The sequence below is a fragment of the Wyeomyia smithii genome, chromosome 3, assembly GCF_029784165.1.
Source record: "Wyeomyia smithii strain HCP4-BCI-WySm-NY-G18 chromosome 3, ASM2978416v1, whole genome shotgun sequence".
Taxonomy (NCBI): Eukaryota; Metazoa; Arthropoda; class Insecta; order Diptera; family Culicidae; genus Wyeomyia; species Wyeomyia smithii.
The window spans coordinates 95859775-95876123 of NC_073696.1; the positions used below are offsets into that span (position 1 = coordinate 95859775).

The window sequence follows — 16349 nt, forward strand, 5'->3', positions numbered from 1 at the left end:
AGCGTTTGAGTTTTTGGAATCCAGATATTTGAAGAATTTCAAAATTCAGTATTTTGAAAGATATGTTTTTAAGCAAAATAATTTTGACTATCGTGTTTTCATTTTATAGTTTTGAAATTTTGTGTGTGCTTAAAGTTTCATTGCTAACTGGAGGAAAGGTGCTGCTAACGACTGGGTAAAATGACGTGAAATACCTTTTTTTACTCTCTACTTCAATCATTTTGAAATATCAAATTAGCTGGTGAGTAATTTTAACATTTTCTCTTTTTCTTTAATTATTTGATTGTTCTATTTTTATCCTTATTTTCTTTTTTTATATATTCTCCTCCAATATCTCTAAAAAAAAATTCTCTAGAAATTTTGTTTTTTAATTCACATTTTTGATGGCAATTTTCTTTTGAACGCGATGGTGATAGCACAACTTGTGTTCTCCACGGGCACCCTTGTTTTAAACCGTGCTTCGGGTGCTCCGTCTCAAATTTGTTATTGGAAGACATTGGTGGATTTTTCCACGCACAAACACCGTGGAGTATCACCAAGAGCATCAGAGTTCAAAGGTTCCGGAGAAGAGCTGGGAAGGTACAACGTCGTATTACTCATTATGGCAATTTGCAGGAGCAGCAACTGATGAATGATTGACTAACGAGAGACGAGAACATGATATAAATGTTTCCCGCTTGAATGGAGGGTTTACGTTTCGCTTTGGAGAATGCGGGGAATTTCTTTATTGCATAAACAATACGGCCCAAGTTTGCCAGGGAAGAGTTCGCAAATATGCTGTAGTTAGTGGAGAAGAGAAGTAAAAAAAACGGATTCGCAACTCGCCTCCACTGTGCGGGCATTTTATATTTCCCGCATGATGGTAAGTTCTGTGGTGTCATTCAAAACGAACGTTCATTGTCGTGAGGGGAGGATGGGGGTACAGAATGTTGAGACAATTATGAACATGAGGTTTTTGGATACTTGCGGACAGAATAAGGAGAAGTCTGGAAAAATTCTAGAAAGACGAACGTACGCTTTGAACGGTGCCTTTGCCATTCGTTGCGTCGGTTTCGGGTGTTACCATTTGTGCTCGGCTCCGCCCGGATACATTGTGGTTACAATTTGAACCGAAGTTAGACCAGTATAGCAGATTTTTTTTTACATGTCGAAGGTAATCAAATTTTATGAGTCTGGAGATTTGAGAATGTGGTATGGCGAGAGAAATCGGACACCTGCATTAGCCGGCAATTAAAAGTAAGAGCTCATCAACCATGGTAACTATACACAATCTTTCTTTAACTTAGTACATAAGAAGAAAGCTTTCACTCTTGAAATTACTCGCAAAATCTGCCTCGCTAGATAAATTTGTGCAGGCTTAGTTTGTACTGAACATCCGTTAATAATTTGACTTGATAGTTGTATTCGAGATCACAAAGTGCGAAACGTTAAAGATTATAAATACATACATGAAAATAACTGCCCAAACGACACCCTTCAAATCGTACTAACGAGGCAGCAAAACACATTCTTATCCGCTTTGTTGCCAGCCTCCTGTACCAGAGGTAGTCTAAATGGACACATAAAACTTTCATATAATTTATCCTGGATTAAACAAGGATTACCCCGCTTCATTCGTCTGCCGACGTAACTGAAGGATGACAAAACTGCTTAAAGGGTGCATTTCTGATATGAAAATTTCGAATTCACCACAAAACCAGCACAAGTTCTACTATCAGCATGTCATCTACTGTGCGTAAAGTATTTAATGTGTTTTTCGGGTGCCACCTACCAAAATCACTGTCATCGATTGCTTTCATGTGTAGCGTATCTTGAACTGGGGCCGATTTACAGCTTCTGTGAACTAAACTTTTGCAGTTCATTTTGTCCACGGTGAATATCACTTTGAAGGAAGACTACTCAGTTTTCGTTCATAATTAAATCTATCTAACGAGCGAACATTTTTCTAAACCACCGTTGGATAATTCGGAATAGGCCGTCCACTGTGAACACCTTGACTTTTGTACTTACTTTACTTACTTGCTTACTTTTTTGTTGGCCGACGTACCGTCTACCGGCCTAATTACTTCGTACACCAGTAGATCGTGCATCTTCATCTACCGGGAACACTCACCGAGTGCGAAGCCTACCACGGAATCGACGACCTCTTCTTGCTTCTCTACTAAAAATACTTTTGACGACTCTCTCGTCAGGCATTCTCGCTACATATGCAGCCCACTGAAGCCTGCCACACTGTATTACCTGCATATTAATCAAACATCTCCCTGAGAGCACAATGGAATTTTTAGTGAAAATTTTCAATTGCTGCTTCAAAATCGCATATTTTCCCAAATTATGGAAAAATGCAAAAATTACTCCAATTTTAAAACCGGATAAGAACCCAGCTGAAGTTTCAAGTTATCGACCAATCAGTTTGCTTTCTTCAATAAGTAAACTGTTTGAGAGAATTATTTTTAACAGAATGATGTCACACATTAACGAAAATTCAATTTTTGCAGATGAACAGTTTGGATTTCGCCATGGGCATTCCACTACTCATCAAATGCTCAGAGTTACTAATATGATACGAGCTAACAAATCTGAAGGTTATTCCACTGGAGCTGCGCTTTTAGACATAGAAAAAGCCTTCGACAGTGTTTGGCATAAAGGTTTGATTGCGAAATTGCAAACTTTTAATTTTCCAATTTTCCTAATCAAAATTTTAAAAAATTATCTTACTGATCGAACTCTGCAGGTTGTCTATCAGAATTCAAAACCTGATAGATTTCCTGTCAGAGCAGGTGTACCTCAAGGTTCAGTCTTGGGTCCAGTCCTGTACAACATATTCACTTCAGGTCTTCCTGATTTGCCTCCAGGATGCACAGAGTCATTGTTCTGCGATGACACAAGCATTTCCGTAAAAGGAAAAAGTGTTCATATGCAGTCGATTGCAGAAAAGTTTAGATATTTTTTCTTCCTACTTGCAAAAGTGGAAAATTTCTCCCAATGCTTCTAAAACTCAAATGATAATTTTTCCGCATAAGCCTAGGGCTTCTTTCCTCAAGCCAAACAATAATCACGTTGTCAAGATGAATGGGGTTATTTTAAGTTGGTCTGACAAGGTTAAGTACTTGGGACTAATTTATGATAGAAAACTTATTTTCAAAGAGCACATTGAGAGTATACAAGCCAAGTGCATCAAATATATGAGATGTTTATATCCTCTCATTAACAGGAATTCTAAACTTTGTTTGAAGAACAAACTTTTGATTTACAAATAAATTTTTAGACCAGCAATGCTTTATGCTGTACCGATCTGGTCAAGTTGCTGTTCAACAAGGAAGAAAACGCTCCAAAGGATTCAGAATAAAATTCTGAAAATGATTTTGAAGCGTCCTCCTTGATTTGGTACACTCGAATTACATAGACTTACTGGTGTTGAACCATTAGAAGCTATGTCAAATAAAATTATTAACAATTTTCGACAAAAATCGTTGCAATCCTCAATTGCTACGATAAGCTCTCTTTATAGCCAATAAGTTAGCAATTAAGTTAGTTGTAAATTTACTTCCCCTTTTTTGACAAGTAGGTTTAAATCCCTACGAATGATAAGTCCTAATTGCGAAGGCAAACAAATCCTAACAATTAAAATACAAATTTCTAACAGTGTTGAGAAGTCTCATTTGTGATTGGACACACATACTCATTATTTACTAATTTTTATCATAAATACTTAAGCTTAAGGGGGTGCCTTCCCAGCTGGTCTCGAGGTACGATGCTGGCCTAACAAGCCAGTCGTCGTAGGTTCGAGTCTTGTCTCGGGAGAGACTGTTAGTGTCAGTAGGATCGTAGCGCTAGCCCCGCAATTGTCCTGTACACTTAACGGTTGGCTGCGAAGTATGTGTATAGAAAACAGAAGGTCAAGTTCCGAATCGGAATGTAGCACCAAGGCTTTGCTTTGCTTTACTTAAGCTACTAACAAATCCCCCCTTAAAAAAAAACTGTATTACCTGCAACTTGTCGTGTCACTTTACGGCTCATATTATCGTCACATGTCACATGTCACGTGATAAACGAATCCATCAACCATTCAGATCATTCCTCATCTTCACTTCAGCAAGAACACCATCGGAGCTCCTACGCTCCCTGCCAGCTACCATGTGCTTTGTTTTGGCAAAGTTAATGATAAATCCCAAGCTCGCCGGACCCCTCAACGATCCTACGGTCGATACCGATGATATCAATGTCGTCCAAGAATTCAAGGATAATGTGAGATTTCGTGATGATCGTACCGTTCCTTAGCGCGTTTGCTCCTCGAACTGCACCGGCGATGTTGAAGCTTTATGTGGAGTGAGGTGAAATTGGCTCCACATTGGTATTGTTGTAAAATTCTACAATTCTTTCAAAAGTATACAATGAAGGCCAAATGAAGGTCAAAGTCAAAACTGTACAATAAAGGAAAAACTGGTGTCAAATTCTACAATTGGATCGCTATCTGTAAGAAATTAGTTAATGCGACCAGAAGCTTTAATATATTGTGAGATATGCCCGGGTGTCTGCTGTATCCCGCATTTCTGCTATAAAAAAGCTATACCACTATTGTGAAATGCTATGCTTATTATTTATTCGAGTACCGACGCTCGCTATTCTAGTCAAGAGCAAGATCGCGCCAAATGACCTAAGGTCGAATATCGACCATTTTTGATTTGAATGAAACTTTGCACACGTATTTGGCTTAACAAATTGAGCATTTTTCACAGATGGAGAGATTTTTTACACCCATGAGTTACATTCTAAAAGGGCGTATGCCTTTTGGCATAGGTTTTATTCGAAGCATTGTAGCCCAGAAACCGTTAGTTGTATAGAAAAACTGCCTGAGAATGAGTTGTAGGGAATTAAAAATGCACCATAAAAAAATATACACTGTACAAAAAAAATATTTTTGACCAAAAAAAAAAATTAAAAATAAACATTAAATTTCAATTAAAAAACAGAGTTGATTTTTTTTATTTTCTTTAAGAAACTTGATGTTAATACGCAACTTTTAAAAAAAAGTCCAGTATGGAGAAATGAAAAATAATTTTTTATGGTAGATTAATTTTTTTATAAAAATTCTAATTTAAACATTTTTCAAAATATTTATATTCCGATGATTTTAAAAAATGCAGAGAGTCATTTTGAATCAAAAAGCTCTTGGTAGTAAACATTCTAAAGGCATTGGTTTTCGAGTTATTTTAGATTTAAGCTCGAAAAATTAATTATATTTCGGAAAAAACACGTTTTTCTTAATTTGTCCATGGTTCTCCAGCAAAAACCATACGTTCATTGGAATGCTTGATCAAAAATATACAATTCATTCTTTGACAACAAAACGATTGGATAAATAACTCAAGCGCTAAACCTTAGCCTACCTACACGTTCCCCTTGCCGAATGTTTTATAAAAAAATATGTTTGTCGTGCAACACTACCTGCTTGTTTACTAATAATAACTGTTTGTAAAGTACGCAACCAATAACTACTGGGTTACCTATAATATCTGTTTTCGTATATTAATACGATTGCACTACTCCAGATGTGTTAGTAACAGTTTGCATTTTGTGAAGATGAATAAAGTGAAAATGGAATACACCAAGTTCAAATGCTGTAAACCCTTTCCTGATCATCGGTGCTCATCAAGCTTACGCAAATTAAACGAAAACGTTATCGCAAAATTAAAAATATTGAACAGTCAAGCTCATTTTAATACGTCTTTATCAATTTGTGATTCGTGTAGTTATTGGAATAATAGTCAAGCCACCATTCATCCCTTCGTTGTTAACTATTCAGAATCTGGAACACTTAAGAATATCAGCTTCATCATAATATCGGAAGTACTCCATCATGATACTGTTGCGGTTCAGGTGTTCATTGCCAAATTAATGATCTTTTTTTAAAACAACAATAGAGTTGAAAAAAGCGATATTAATGTCTGATGGAGCTGCCTCACAATATAAAAATAGAAAAAACTTTGCAACAAAATATAACGTCGATGCAGAGTGGCATTTTTTTTTGCGACTTCACATGGTAAAGGCCCATGCGATGCAATTGGTGGCATATTAAAACGAATGGCAGGAAATGCAAGTTTAGCTAAAGAACATGAACATCCCATTACAAGCGCAAAGGAATTGTATGATTGGTCTAATCAGAAAGGTAATAAAAAATCATCAAAAAAGTCATTTAGTTGGGTATCATATGAAGAATATGAACAAGGAGTAACAGAATGAAGCAATATTTTCAAAAAATCTACAATAATAGCTGCCACACAAAAGTATTACTCTTTTGTTCCGATTTCAGAAAATAAGATACAAAAAAAGCTGTTTTCAAGAGATGACGAATCATTTACTTATGATGTATATAAAATATAAGGTGAAACTAGTTCTGTAAAGTATCTATGTCATAAAAAAATATGTTCCTAAGATAATAAAACTCGAAAATAAATATTTGATTCTTATATATATTTATATCACTTAGAACATTTAACTCTTTTCTTGAGAACCGTTCGCCCAATCGTCTTGTTGTCAAAGAATGAATTGTATATTTTTGATCAAGCATTCCAATGAAGGTATGGTTTTTGCTGGAGAACCACGGACAAATTGAGAAAAACGTGTATTTTCCGAAATATTAATAATTTTTTGAGCTTTAATTTAAAATAACTCGAAAACCGATGCCTTTAGAATGTTTACTATCGAGAGCTTTTTGATTCAAAATGACTTTTTGCATCTTTTAAAATCATCAGAATACAAATATTTTGAAAAATGTTTAAATTAGAATTTTTATAAAAAAATTAATCTACCATAATAAAAATATTTTTCATTTCTTCATACTGGACTTTTTTTAAAAGTTGCGTATTAACGTCAAGTTTTTTTAGAAAAAAAATAAAAAAAAATTCAACTCTGTTTTTTTTAAATTGAAATTTAATGTTAATTTTTAATTTTTTTTGGTCAAAAAAATTTTTTTTTGTACAGTATATATTTTTCTTATGGTGCATTTTTAATTCCCTACAACTCATTCTCAGGTAGTTTTTCTATACAACCAACGGTTTCGGGGCTACAATGCTTCGAATAAAACCTATGCCAAAAGGCATACGCCCTTTTAGAATGTAACTCATGGGTGTAAAAAATCTTTCCATCTGTGAAAAATGCTCAGTTTGCTAAGCCAAATACGTGTGCAAAGTTTCATTCAAATAAAAAATGGTCGATTAAATTTTCGCGTATTTCCAGGCGATTTGAAATGATTTTGCTCTCAAGTATCACCAATTATATTTCCCGGGAGAAATTTCAATTGGCTATCCTTCTGGCCAGTTTTATTATCTAAAGGACTTAGGGGGGGGTCACACCGCGGTATTATATAATTCAGCGAAAGGAAAAGCAAATACGGTGCATGAGAATAAATCCATGCCTAAATTATTTTGATATCGAATAGCCATATTCTACTAAGAGTCAAACCCACGACAACCCGGTTGTCAAAGCAGACTCTGTAACCTAGTGGCTACGCAACTCCCTATGAATCCACACAAAATTCCATTAATTCTGATTTTTTATCAACGTACGTAATCCTATCCAACTAAAGGAACTTTAACTTGGACGGCCCGATAGCCCGAAAAGGGACTGGGAAATTTACAAAGAAACTGAAATACTTTTCCACGCGTGATTTTGAAGGAGGATGTTTAATGGTTTAGCTTAGATTTTGTTCCATAGGTAAGCTTAATTTGGTGTTAACATCTTGCAAGATGAACTCGTTGGATTTCACCTAGAGTTTTGCAAAACTACCTGGTACCATATAGACATTTCAAAGTACCGTCGCAACATACTTGTTTTTCAACAAAATAATGGTTGGTGGAAAAATCATGGTTTGCTGGAAAGACCAGAATTCAGTCCGGATTAAAATCCAGTGAAATATTTCCGATGAATCCTTGTGAGACGGATTAACACCGTTATGCCGAAGCAATACAACAACATTGATGAAATACAGGCAATCTTGAAACATTTAGAAAGGCTTGGTTACCAGTATGCTCAAAAGACTTTCATGTCATTGAAAAAGGAGGGATTTGTTTTTTATTTTTAATTTCATCTATTTGAAATGGTCCTATAGCAAGAAGTTTATTTCAATAATTAGTAGGTACTCGAATTGAACGTAAAATATTAACGCGGCTAGAGAAAGTAGATATAGTACATATACACATATTAGTTTATGTTGCAACGAAAGTTAATGAGACTTCAGCCCACTTCGGATTTATACCAAAATAAAAATTCATGGGCAAAAAAGTTGCTCCCTAATCAAACGACAGTGGGTTGAAATTTTCTAATTTGACATATTCTTAGTTTTTCAAACTATTTTCCTCTAATTTGAAAGCAAAAATTTCCCATCAAAGGTCCTCCTATACGAAATACAAATGTTTTAAAAGTATTTCGGTTAACAAAATGTTACAATCTTTGCATGTTTAGTTCTATTATTGTTGTGTAAGTTTGTGTGAAGTGTAAGTTTGTTGCTAACGTTAAAGAAAATGGACTTTTTTCGTATGGTGGCAAAAAACCTTGGACAGATAATTGAGTTTGATAAATTTCCCATGGAAGGTTATTATGTTAGCTTACTTGTAAAAAAATTCTTTGCCATTCCGAGCGGCCTTCCAGCAGTTAACCGGAACATTCGACATGGCGGACGAACATGCGTGTAGGCATGTTTTGAGTTCTTTCTTCGTTTTTTTTCATCAATTCCTCCTCAGTTTTCGCGAAAAAATGTTGGAGTAGATCTAACGCTTCAGGCTTGGCCAGCAATCCTCAATGGGACTCAACTTGGGGACTCTGGGCGGGTTCGCTAACTTGGGTACCACATCGACATTCAGCCATTCCACCTCCTCATTGCTTCGAGTAGTGGGCCGACGCCAGATTCGACCAAAACACTGCGTCTTCAGCCTTTTGGTATTTCTTTATGAACTTCCGGCAGGCACTTCGTACTATAAATTTCCCCGTTCACGGCCAGCCCGGAGCGAAGGAGGAGCAATTTTGACATCCCCTTCTCGTTCTCTTGGGAAACTTGGTTTGTGAAATAAACTTCGCTTCGGTGCTCACTTCCTTCGTGGGAGAGGTAAAATATGAAGTTCCCTGATAGTCGTTGCCATCCAGGGTGAGACAGGTCTCGTCGTCCATTACCACCGCCACGTCGTGATTTGCCGGGAAAATCGACTTGACCATCTTATCCAGGCGCTACCGCTGCGTCATTGCCTGTAGCTCCGAGACCAGTGGACAGGACTGCTGCTCTCATGTTCGCCAGGTATTTTTTCACTGTTTTGCCGGTTGCACCGACCTCCTGGACAAGCGCACGCAGCGATATAGCCACTTTTCTCTCGGTCTTCCTCTTCAGCATCCTTAGGAGCTTCTTGTCGCTCAGGGTCGTCGGCCGTCCGGAACTAGGCTTTCTTTCAATGCTCTGGTTGTTTTCCAACAGTGCCAAGATGTTGTAGGTGCCGGAACGGGCGTTTCCGGTGTCCAAGAACTGCCACAAAATGCTTTTTTCGACGCGACGGGGTACAGTTCTTTTAACGCGCATGTTGGTTATACCAACGGGATCAAAAAAGGGAAATTTTCCGAAATAATAATCTCCCAATAAAACACGAACCGTTTACTCAATAGGATGATTATTATTTTCCTGTAACAAACACATACAGGATTTAGCAATTATTAATATCAAATTCTTAGTTTCTAATTTACAGAGAAAATCAACTTACGTTTAGTTCCGCTTAGTTCTATCACCAGATCATCGAAATTTATCCGTACTAATAGAATTTAAGCTTTTCCGTACTAAAATGTTAGATTTAGAGTTTTTTATAATGTTCACGTATCTTCTAATTTAGTTACCATAGTATATAAGTAGCAGAGCTTTAAGCCTAACTACCCACGCAGATTGTGGTATATGGGTGACCGCACTTTCAACAACCTGTTATATTTTAGGTTCAAGTTAGTGAATTATTAATTAATCAATATTTTTACCAAAGAGTATGACTGTAAATTTTACCAAAAAATATGACTCACAGGAGACACCAACCGTACTGTATATATATTTTAATTCTAATTTTAATCACTTAGGTTATAACTGCTTTCGCTCGTTTCGCTGGATGAAGAAGAAAAGACCAACTTTGCCGACTCACCGTACTGACATCGAGCACTGTCACTTCTTTGGAAATGCGCACGGCTCCGACTGTGTTGTTGTTCTACGACGGCGCGCTGTGCAGGGGTACGCCAACATTCCCCCCAGGTACGTCGAGCTCCAGGTCGGCTTACTATTCGTCGCGCCGTACATCTAGCACGGCCAGCTTGACCACCGGTCGATCGTAGATACCGCTCGCCGTTCTTACAGTTGCTGATCGAGGTAGGCCATCCCTGCCACGACAGACTTCAATTACCTTGCCTTTGGGCCAGCAGTTTCGTGGGCTCTTTGGATCAACGATTACCACTACATCGCCCACTTCAATCGCTTTCACATTAGCGAACCATTTCGCTCTGCGAGTGATCACAGGGAAGTAGTCACTTACCCAACGTCGCCAGAATTGGTTCGCGAGGATCTGTGAAGTACGCCAACATCGCCGTAACATGGTACCGCTATCTTCGAGTGTACACAGCGGTTTAGTTCCATCCGATGATCCCAGCAGGAAATGATTCGGTGTCAGCGCCGGAGCGGAATCGTTATCTATTGGAACGTGAGTCAGCGGACGTGAATTAACTAAATTTTCGATCTCGGTTAATGCGTTACGTAGCATTTCATCTGACAATTTATGGGGTGGCAAGATCGTCATAAGGTTCCGCTTCACAGTGCCGACCAACCTTTCCCTACACCCGCCCATGTGCGGTGATAAGGGAGGTAGGAAGACCCATTCGGTGTCTGAAGAAACAAACTCCTTAGCCATATCGTGCATGTTGAAAGACATCTCAACTTGTTTCAGCACACGGTAGGTTCCAATGAAGTTGGTTCCGCGATCACTATAGATCGTCCGCGGAGTGCCACGACGAGAGATGAAGTTTCGTAGTGCCATTATGCATGAGTTGGTGTTCAGTGAATGGACGACTTCAATATGGACTGCTCGGACTGTTAAGCAGGTAACAAGCATTCCCCAACGCTTTTCGGTACGTCTTCCTACAGCAACGTCAAGTGGGCCAAAGTAATCGATGCCTACGTTAGTAAACGGTCGTGTAAAAGCATCTAGTCTTGCTGGGGGAAGATCAGCCATTATGGGAGGCTGTGGAGATACTCTTTCGTTTTTACATTGCTGGCAGTTATTACGTACTCGAGTAACGGTAGCGCGGAGTCGAGAGATGCAATATTTTTGACGTATTTGGTTGATTACGGTTTCATAGTTTTGATGGTGATATTTTTGGTGGTGGTGTGCGATAATAAGCAAAGTGGTGTGGTGTGTATGGGGCAAAATGATTGGATTCTTGGCATCCGCGGTAGCATAATGGCAAGCGGCAATCCGCTCGCGCATTCGCATAACTCCTCGCTCATCGATCCACGGGGTAAGCTTGTACAAAGGACTATTTTTAGGCAGCGTAATGCCGTGAGTTCTGTGCTGTTTCTTCTGCAAAAGCGCGAGCTCGTCCGGATAGGCGTCTGCTTGAGCTTGCCGGATCAAATAGTCCTCAGCGTTGGAAATCTCCTTCAAAGTTAGCGGACCAGTAGTTACTGTCTGCTTCTTGAAATTTGCAATGTAGTTGCGAGAAAAACGAAAGACGTATGCCATTATGTTAGTCACTTTTTTCCAGCTGCTGAATTTACTCACGCAAAAAAGCGGCTTGGCTGTCTGAAAATGCAGTAGCGGTACGGGCGTAGTTCAGTTTCAGTTTGACCATTTATTGACGGCTGACACGGCCAATCCCTGTCCGAGCGCCAAAGAAACTCTGGTCCTGTAAACCAGCGGTCTTCAGACGACATAACCGGATTATGCACCCATTTCGTGCCGTCGTCAGCCACGTTTTGTTTGGTGGGAACCCAGCTCCAGTCTGCTGCTTCTGTGGAGTCCAATATCTCGCTAACTCGATGTGCTACAAATTGCATAAACCGGCAATGATCCGAATTAACCCAGCATATAACGTCACGGGAATCTGACCAAAATATTCGTCGTGTTATGTTGACTGATAGAGAGTCAGCAACGGCTTGCGATAATCGCACGCCGAGCACTGCTGCTTGCAGTTCAAGCCTTGGGATTGAAAAAAACTTTAAGGGAGCTACTCTGGTTTTAGCAGCTACTAAACTGCATTCGGTGGTTTCACCCTGGGAGAAACGTATATAGCATGCAGCGGCCATTCCATTTTCGCTCGCGTCGACGAACGTATGTAGCTCCCCTGCGGTACAACTTGCTGGGAGTCGCTTACGGTAGCAACGTCTAATTTTGAGTGTTTCTACCTGTGGGAGAACCTGGAGCCATGCACGCCACTTAGTGAAGAGTGCATCATTGATTTCTTCATCCCAATTTACACCGGACCGCCAGACTTCTTGGAGGAGAACCTTCAGGTACATCAAGAAATGTGCAATTGGCCCTAGAGGGTCGAACATGGACATCAACACTCGAAGCATTTCACGTTTGGTTGGACGTCGATGACCCTGCAGAAGAGATTGTTCATAACGGTTCCATCCAATTTTATAGGTGAAAACATCGGATGCAGTGCACCACCACATTCCCAACACCTTTTCTGTTGCCAACTCCGGCGAGATGTCAAGATTCTTCTCGATGGTTCTGCCTTCATTCAAAGCTGCCAACACTCGTTGAGAATTGCTGGTCCAGTTTCTGATTTCAAAGCCTCCTTGCTCGTGTATGAACCTCACTTGCCTTGCCAACTGTATTGCTTCTTCTTCCGTATCGACGCTTATCAACATGTCGTCCACGTAGTGACGCCTTTGAATGATGTCCGCTGCTTTTGGGTATTGTCCGCTCATTCGCTCTGCGTTTATGTTTTTTGCATATTGGGCACTGCTTGAGGAACAACACGCGCCGAAGGTCATCACGCGCATTACGTAGACTGACAACTGGCCGTTATCTTCTCTCCAATAAAATTGTCTATGTAGTCCACGATTTTCTGCTTTAATGCTTCGGCAAGCTTAGAGTCGTTCGCCATGCGTTTTTCTAGGCATCTAAATCTGCGCTGAGCCATTAATCGGCTATCGGGTAGGCGAACTTCATCATATCGCCAGAGTAGTCCGGTCTCGAAGCGTGTACCTGTGAATCTAGTGAGGTTTTGAAGAAGAGATTGTGCCCTCTGATCTTCCTTAGAAAGTAGAGGCTCTGAAGCTTTAGTGACACCAAAACTATCTAGGGAAAAGTACGCTTTCATCGCTTGGTGCAAGTCTTCGTCTGACTGGTTGCCACAGGCACAAACGTGAAAGGTTGAATGCACCAAGTTTGGTGCGTCATCTATGTCTCCCCCACCGCAAACCGTCCAACCTAGGCGGGTTTTTACAGCAAGTGGATGTTTTGGACCACCTTCCCGACTTTTGAGGACTAGTGTGAGGTGTTGATCCTTCATACCGATCAAAATTCTCGGTCGCACCGCTTCATAGGAGGAGATCGGCAAGTTTCGAAGGTACGGGTGCCGGCGAGATAGTTCTTCTATATTTAGTGATTGCGATGGAAGTAACAAACGATCGACTGTACGTACTCTGCTCATGCTGAATCTTTTGGTTCCTTCGCCTACTCCCGAAACTTCAAAGTTGACAACCCGCGAAGTATCTTCTTGACGCTGTGTTCCACCGGTCCAGTGCAAACAAAGAGGTTTTACCTGCCCTTCAAGTCCAAGCTCGTCAGCCAGATCGTTATCAAGCAATGTGGGGGCTGACCCGTCATCTAAAAAAGCAAAGCTATGTACAGAGCCATATTTTCCGTGCAGCATAACTGGCAGGTAGCGGAATAACGTTTGGCTGGACTTGACCTGATGAGTATGACACCCTTCATCGGATGCGCGAGAAGTTGACTGATTTGATGAGGAATCATTCAAATGGGCTCCTACGGAAGGTCTAGGAGTTTGCAATTCGTCGTTGTGTAACAATTCATGGTGCTTGAAATTGCATCCATTTTTTCCGCACACTTTCGTTTGGCATCCACCATTGTGTCGTCGCAGGCACCGGCGACAGAGACCAAATTCTCTCACAGCTGCCCAGCGCGAGTCACGTGATAGGCTTAGGAAGCGTTTGCATTTACCCAGAGTTTTGCATGTTCCATTACAGACCAGGCAGTCTTGGTTCGTGGAAACTGTTTTTTTAAGTAGGGTTTTCGGAGTGCGCGTTTACAAAGTCGTTACATTTTTTACTTCCATGGCCTTCACGATGGACGTTTTCAAGAATGTTTGGAATTGTCACAGCACTAGCAGCCTCTGCTAAAGAGTACAACCAATGACTAAACGCAGCCAAATTAACTGTTGGTATTGTTTGCCTATACTGGGCCCAATTTAGTTCAATTGTCGGCGGCAGCTTATTAACCAACTGATGAAGCAAGGATACATTCTACAGATATTCTTCCACTCCACAGGCATCGACAGTTGCGCAGAAATTTTCAATGCTTACTGCAAATTCCACAAGGGTTTCCAATTTATCTTCACGCAAAGCGGGCAAACAGTTAATTTTTGCAATTAGCGTATGTATAATAGCTTCCGGTTGACCAAACAACATTTTCAGCGTCGCCATCACACCATTGACGTTAGCCGGATGCATAAGTCGACATTTAACGGCGTCGTATGCACGCCCTCTCAAACACTTTTGAAGACGAATCATATTCTCTGCATCTGTAAGACCACACATTTCCGTCGTGCTGTTGAACGATGATAAGAATAGAGGCCAATCCTCAGGATTGCCGGAAAACGTTGGAAGTTCCCGGGAGATTGCCTGTCTCGACGCTAGCTGTTGATGTGTAAGTGAACGTTGTGCTGAATTGTCCACTTGGGGAACATGTGCCAGACTACTGTGGTGACGAGGCCCTGCAATCATTTGTTGCTTCGGTCGTTGTACATCTCGCTGTACGTCAGATTTCGCGACGCTAACGCTTCGTTGGGAACCATTACAACTTGTGAGATTATCCACCCATTCACTAACGTAGCTACGGGCCGAACTCGAACTTTTTTCATTCACCATCTCTTCAAGCAGTTGATATTTCCTTGCTAGGAATGCCTTCTCATTGGCAGATTTTTCTGCAGCCTGTCGGCGTTCGAGTTCTTGTTCTTCTTCCAGCTTCTGCAGCTTTAGCTTCAGTAGTGCCTGCGTCGATCGGCAAGATGATCCAGACGCAAGCGATGCCGGTTTCTTGTGCGGCTTTTTATCGAAGATTGAACCAGACTGAGATGGTACAGGATTGCGCTGTCGCTGCTGTTTGTGTGATTTATCTTGCTTTTTTTTTCACCAACTGATGAAACAATTGCGGCTGGTCTCGCTGTACCGCCTTGTTTTGATATCTTTTGTTGGAGGTCTGCTGAAGATTCGGTTTCAGCTGCTTGTTGCTTCTGGCGTTGACTACTAGTTTGCGAATAAGGTTTATTGGCGTTTGAGCTCGACATTTGGACACCGGTTGCAACTTCGCATTTGGTACAGCTCCAGGGATGTTGCTCAATTTCCTGCGTTACCCCAACGCACGCGAAGTGATGCCATTTCTCGCACACATCACAGCTCACCATATCATCTGTATCTCCTCCACGGCACACCTGGCATGATCGCCCCGAACGGTTATATTCAAATTCTCGTCACTTGCTTGTTTAAGCATCAAATTTCGAGTCGACATTACCGTACTTGACTGGATTTCTCGTATATAAACGAAAATAATAATTTGTTGGTTAAACCAACGGGATCAAAAAAGGAAAATTTTCCGAAATAATAATCTCCCAATAAAACACGAACCGTTTACTTAATAGGATGATTATTATTTTCCTGTAACAAACACATACAGGATTTAGCAATTATTAATATCAAATTCTTAGTTTTTAATTTACAGAGAAAATCAACTTACGTTTAGTTCCGCTTAGTTCTATCACCAGATCATCGAAATTTATCCGTACTAATAGAATTTAAGCTTTTCCGTACTAAAATGTTAGATTTAGAGTTTTTTATAATGTTCACGTATCTTCTAATTTAGTTACCGTAGTATATAAGTATCAGAACTTTAAGCCTAACTACCCACGCAGAATGTGGTATATGGGTGACCGCACTTTCAACAACCTGTTATATTTTAGGTTCAAGTTAGTGAATTATTAATTAATCAATATTTTTACCAAAGAGTATGACTGTAAATTTTACCAAAAAATATGACTCACAGGAGACACCAACCGTACTGTATATATAGTTTTAATTCTAATTTTAATCACTT

The 16349-nt window shown here is 40.0% G+C and overlaps 2 protein-coding genes across 2 annotated transcripts; both read right to left on the bottom strand.

The window, feature by feature from the left end:
- Positions 1-10295: 10295 nt before the first annotated feature.
- On the bottom strand, positions 10296-11750 carry LOC129728427 (uncharacterized). Its single transcript, XM_055686865.1, has one exon. The coding sequence runs from the start codon at positions 11748-11750 to the stop codon at positions 10296-10298; it is 1455 nt and encodes a 484-aa protein (XP_055542840.1).
- A 35-nt stretch (positions 11751-11785) lies between these two features.
- On the bottom strand, positions 11786-13018 carry LOC129728428 (uncharacterized). The gene has a single exon (XM_055686866.1). The coding sequence runs from the start codon at positions 13016-13018 to the stop codon at positions 11786-11788; it is 1233 nt and encodes a 410-aa protein (XP_055542841.1).
- Positions 13019-16349: the final 3331 nt, after the last annotated feature.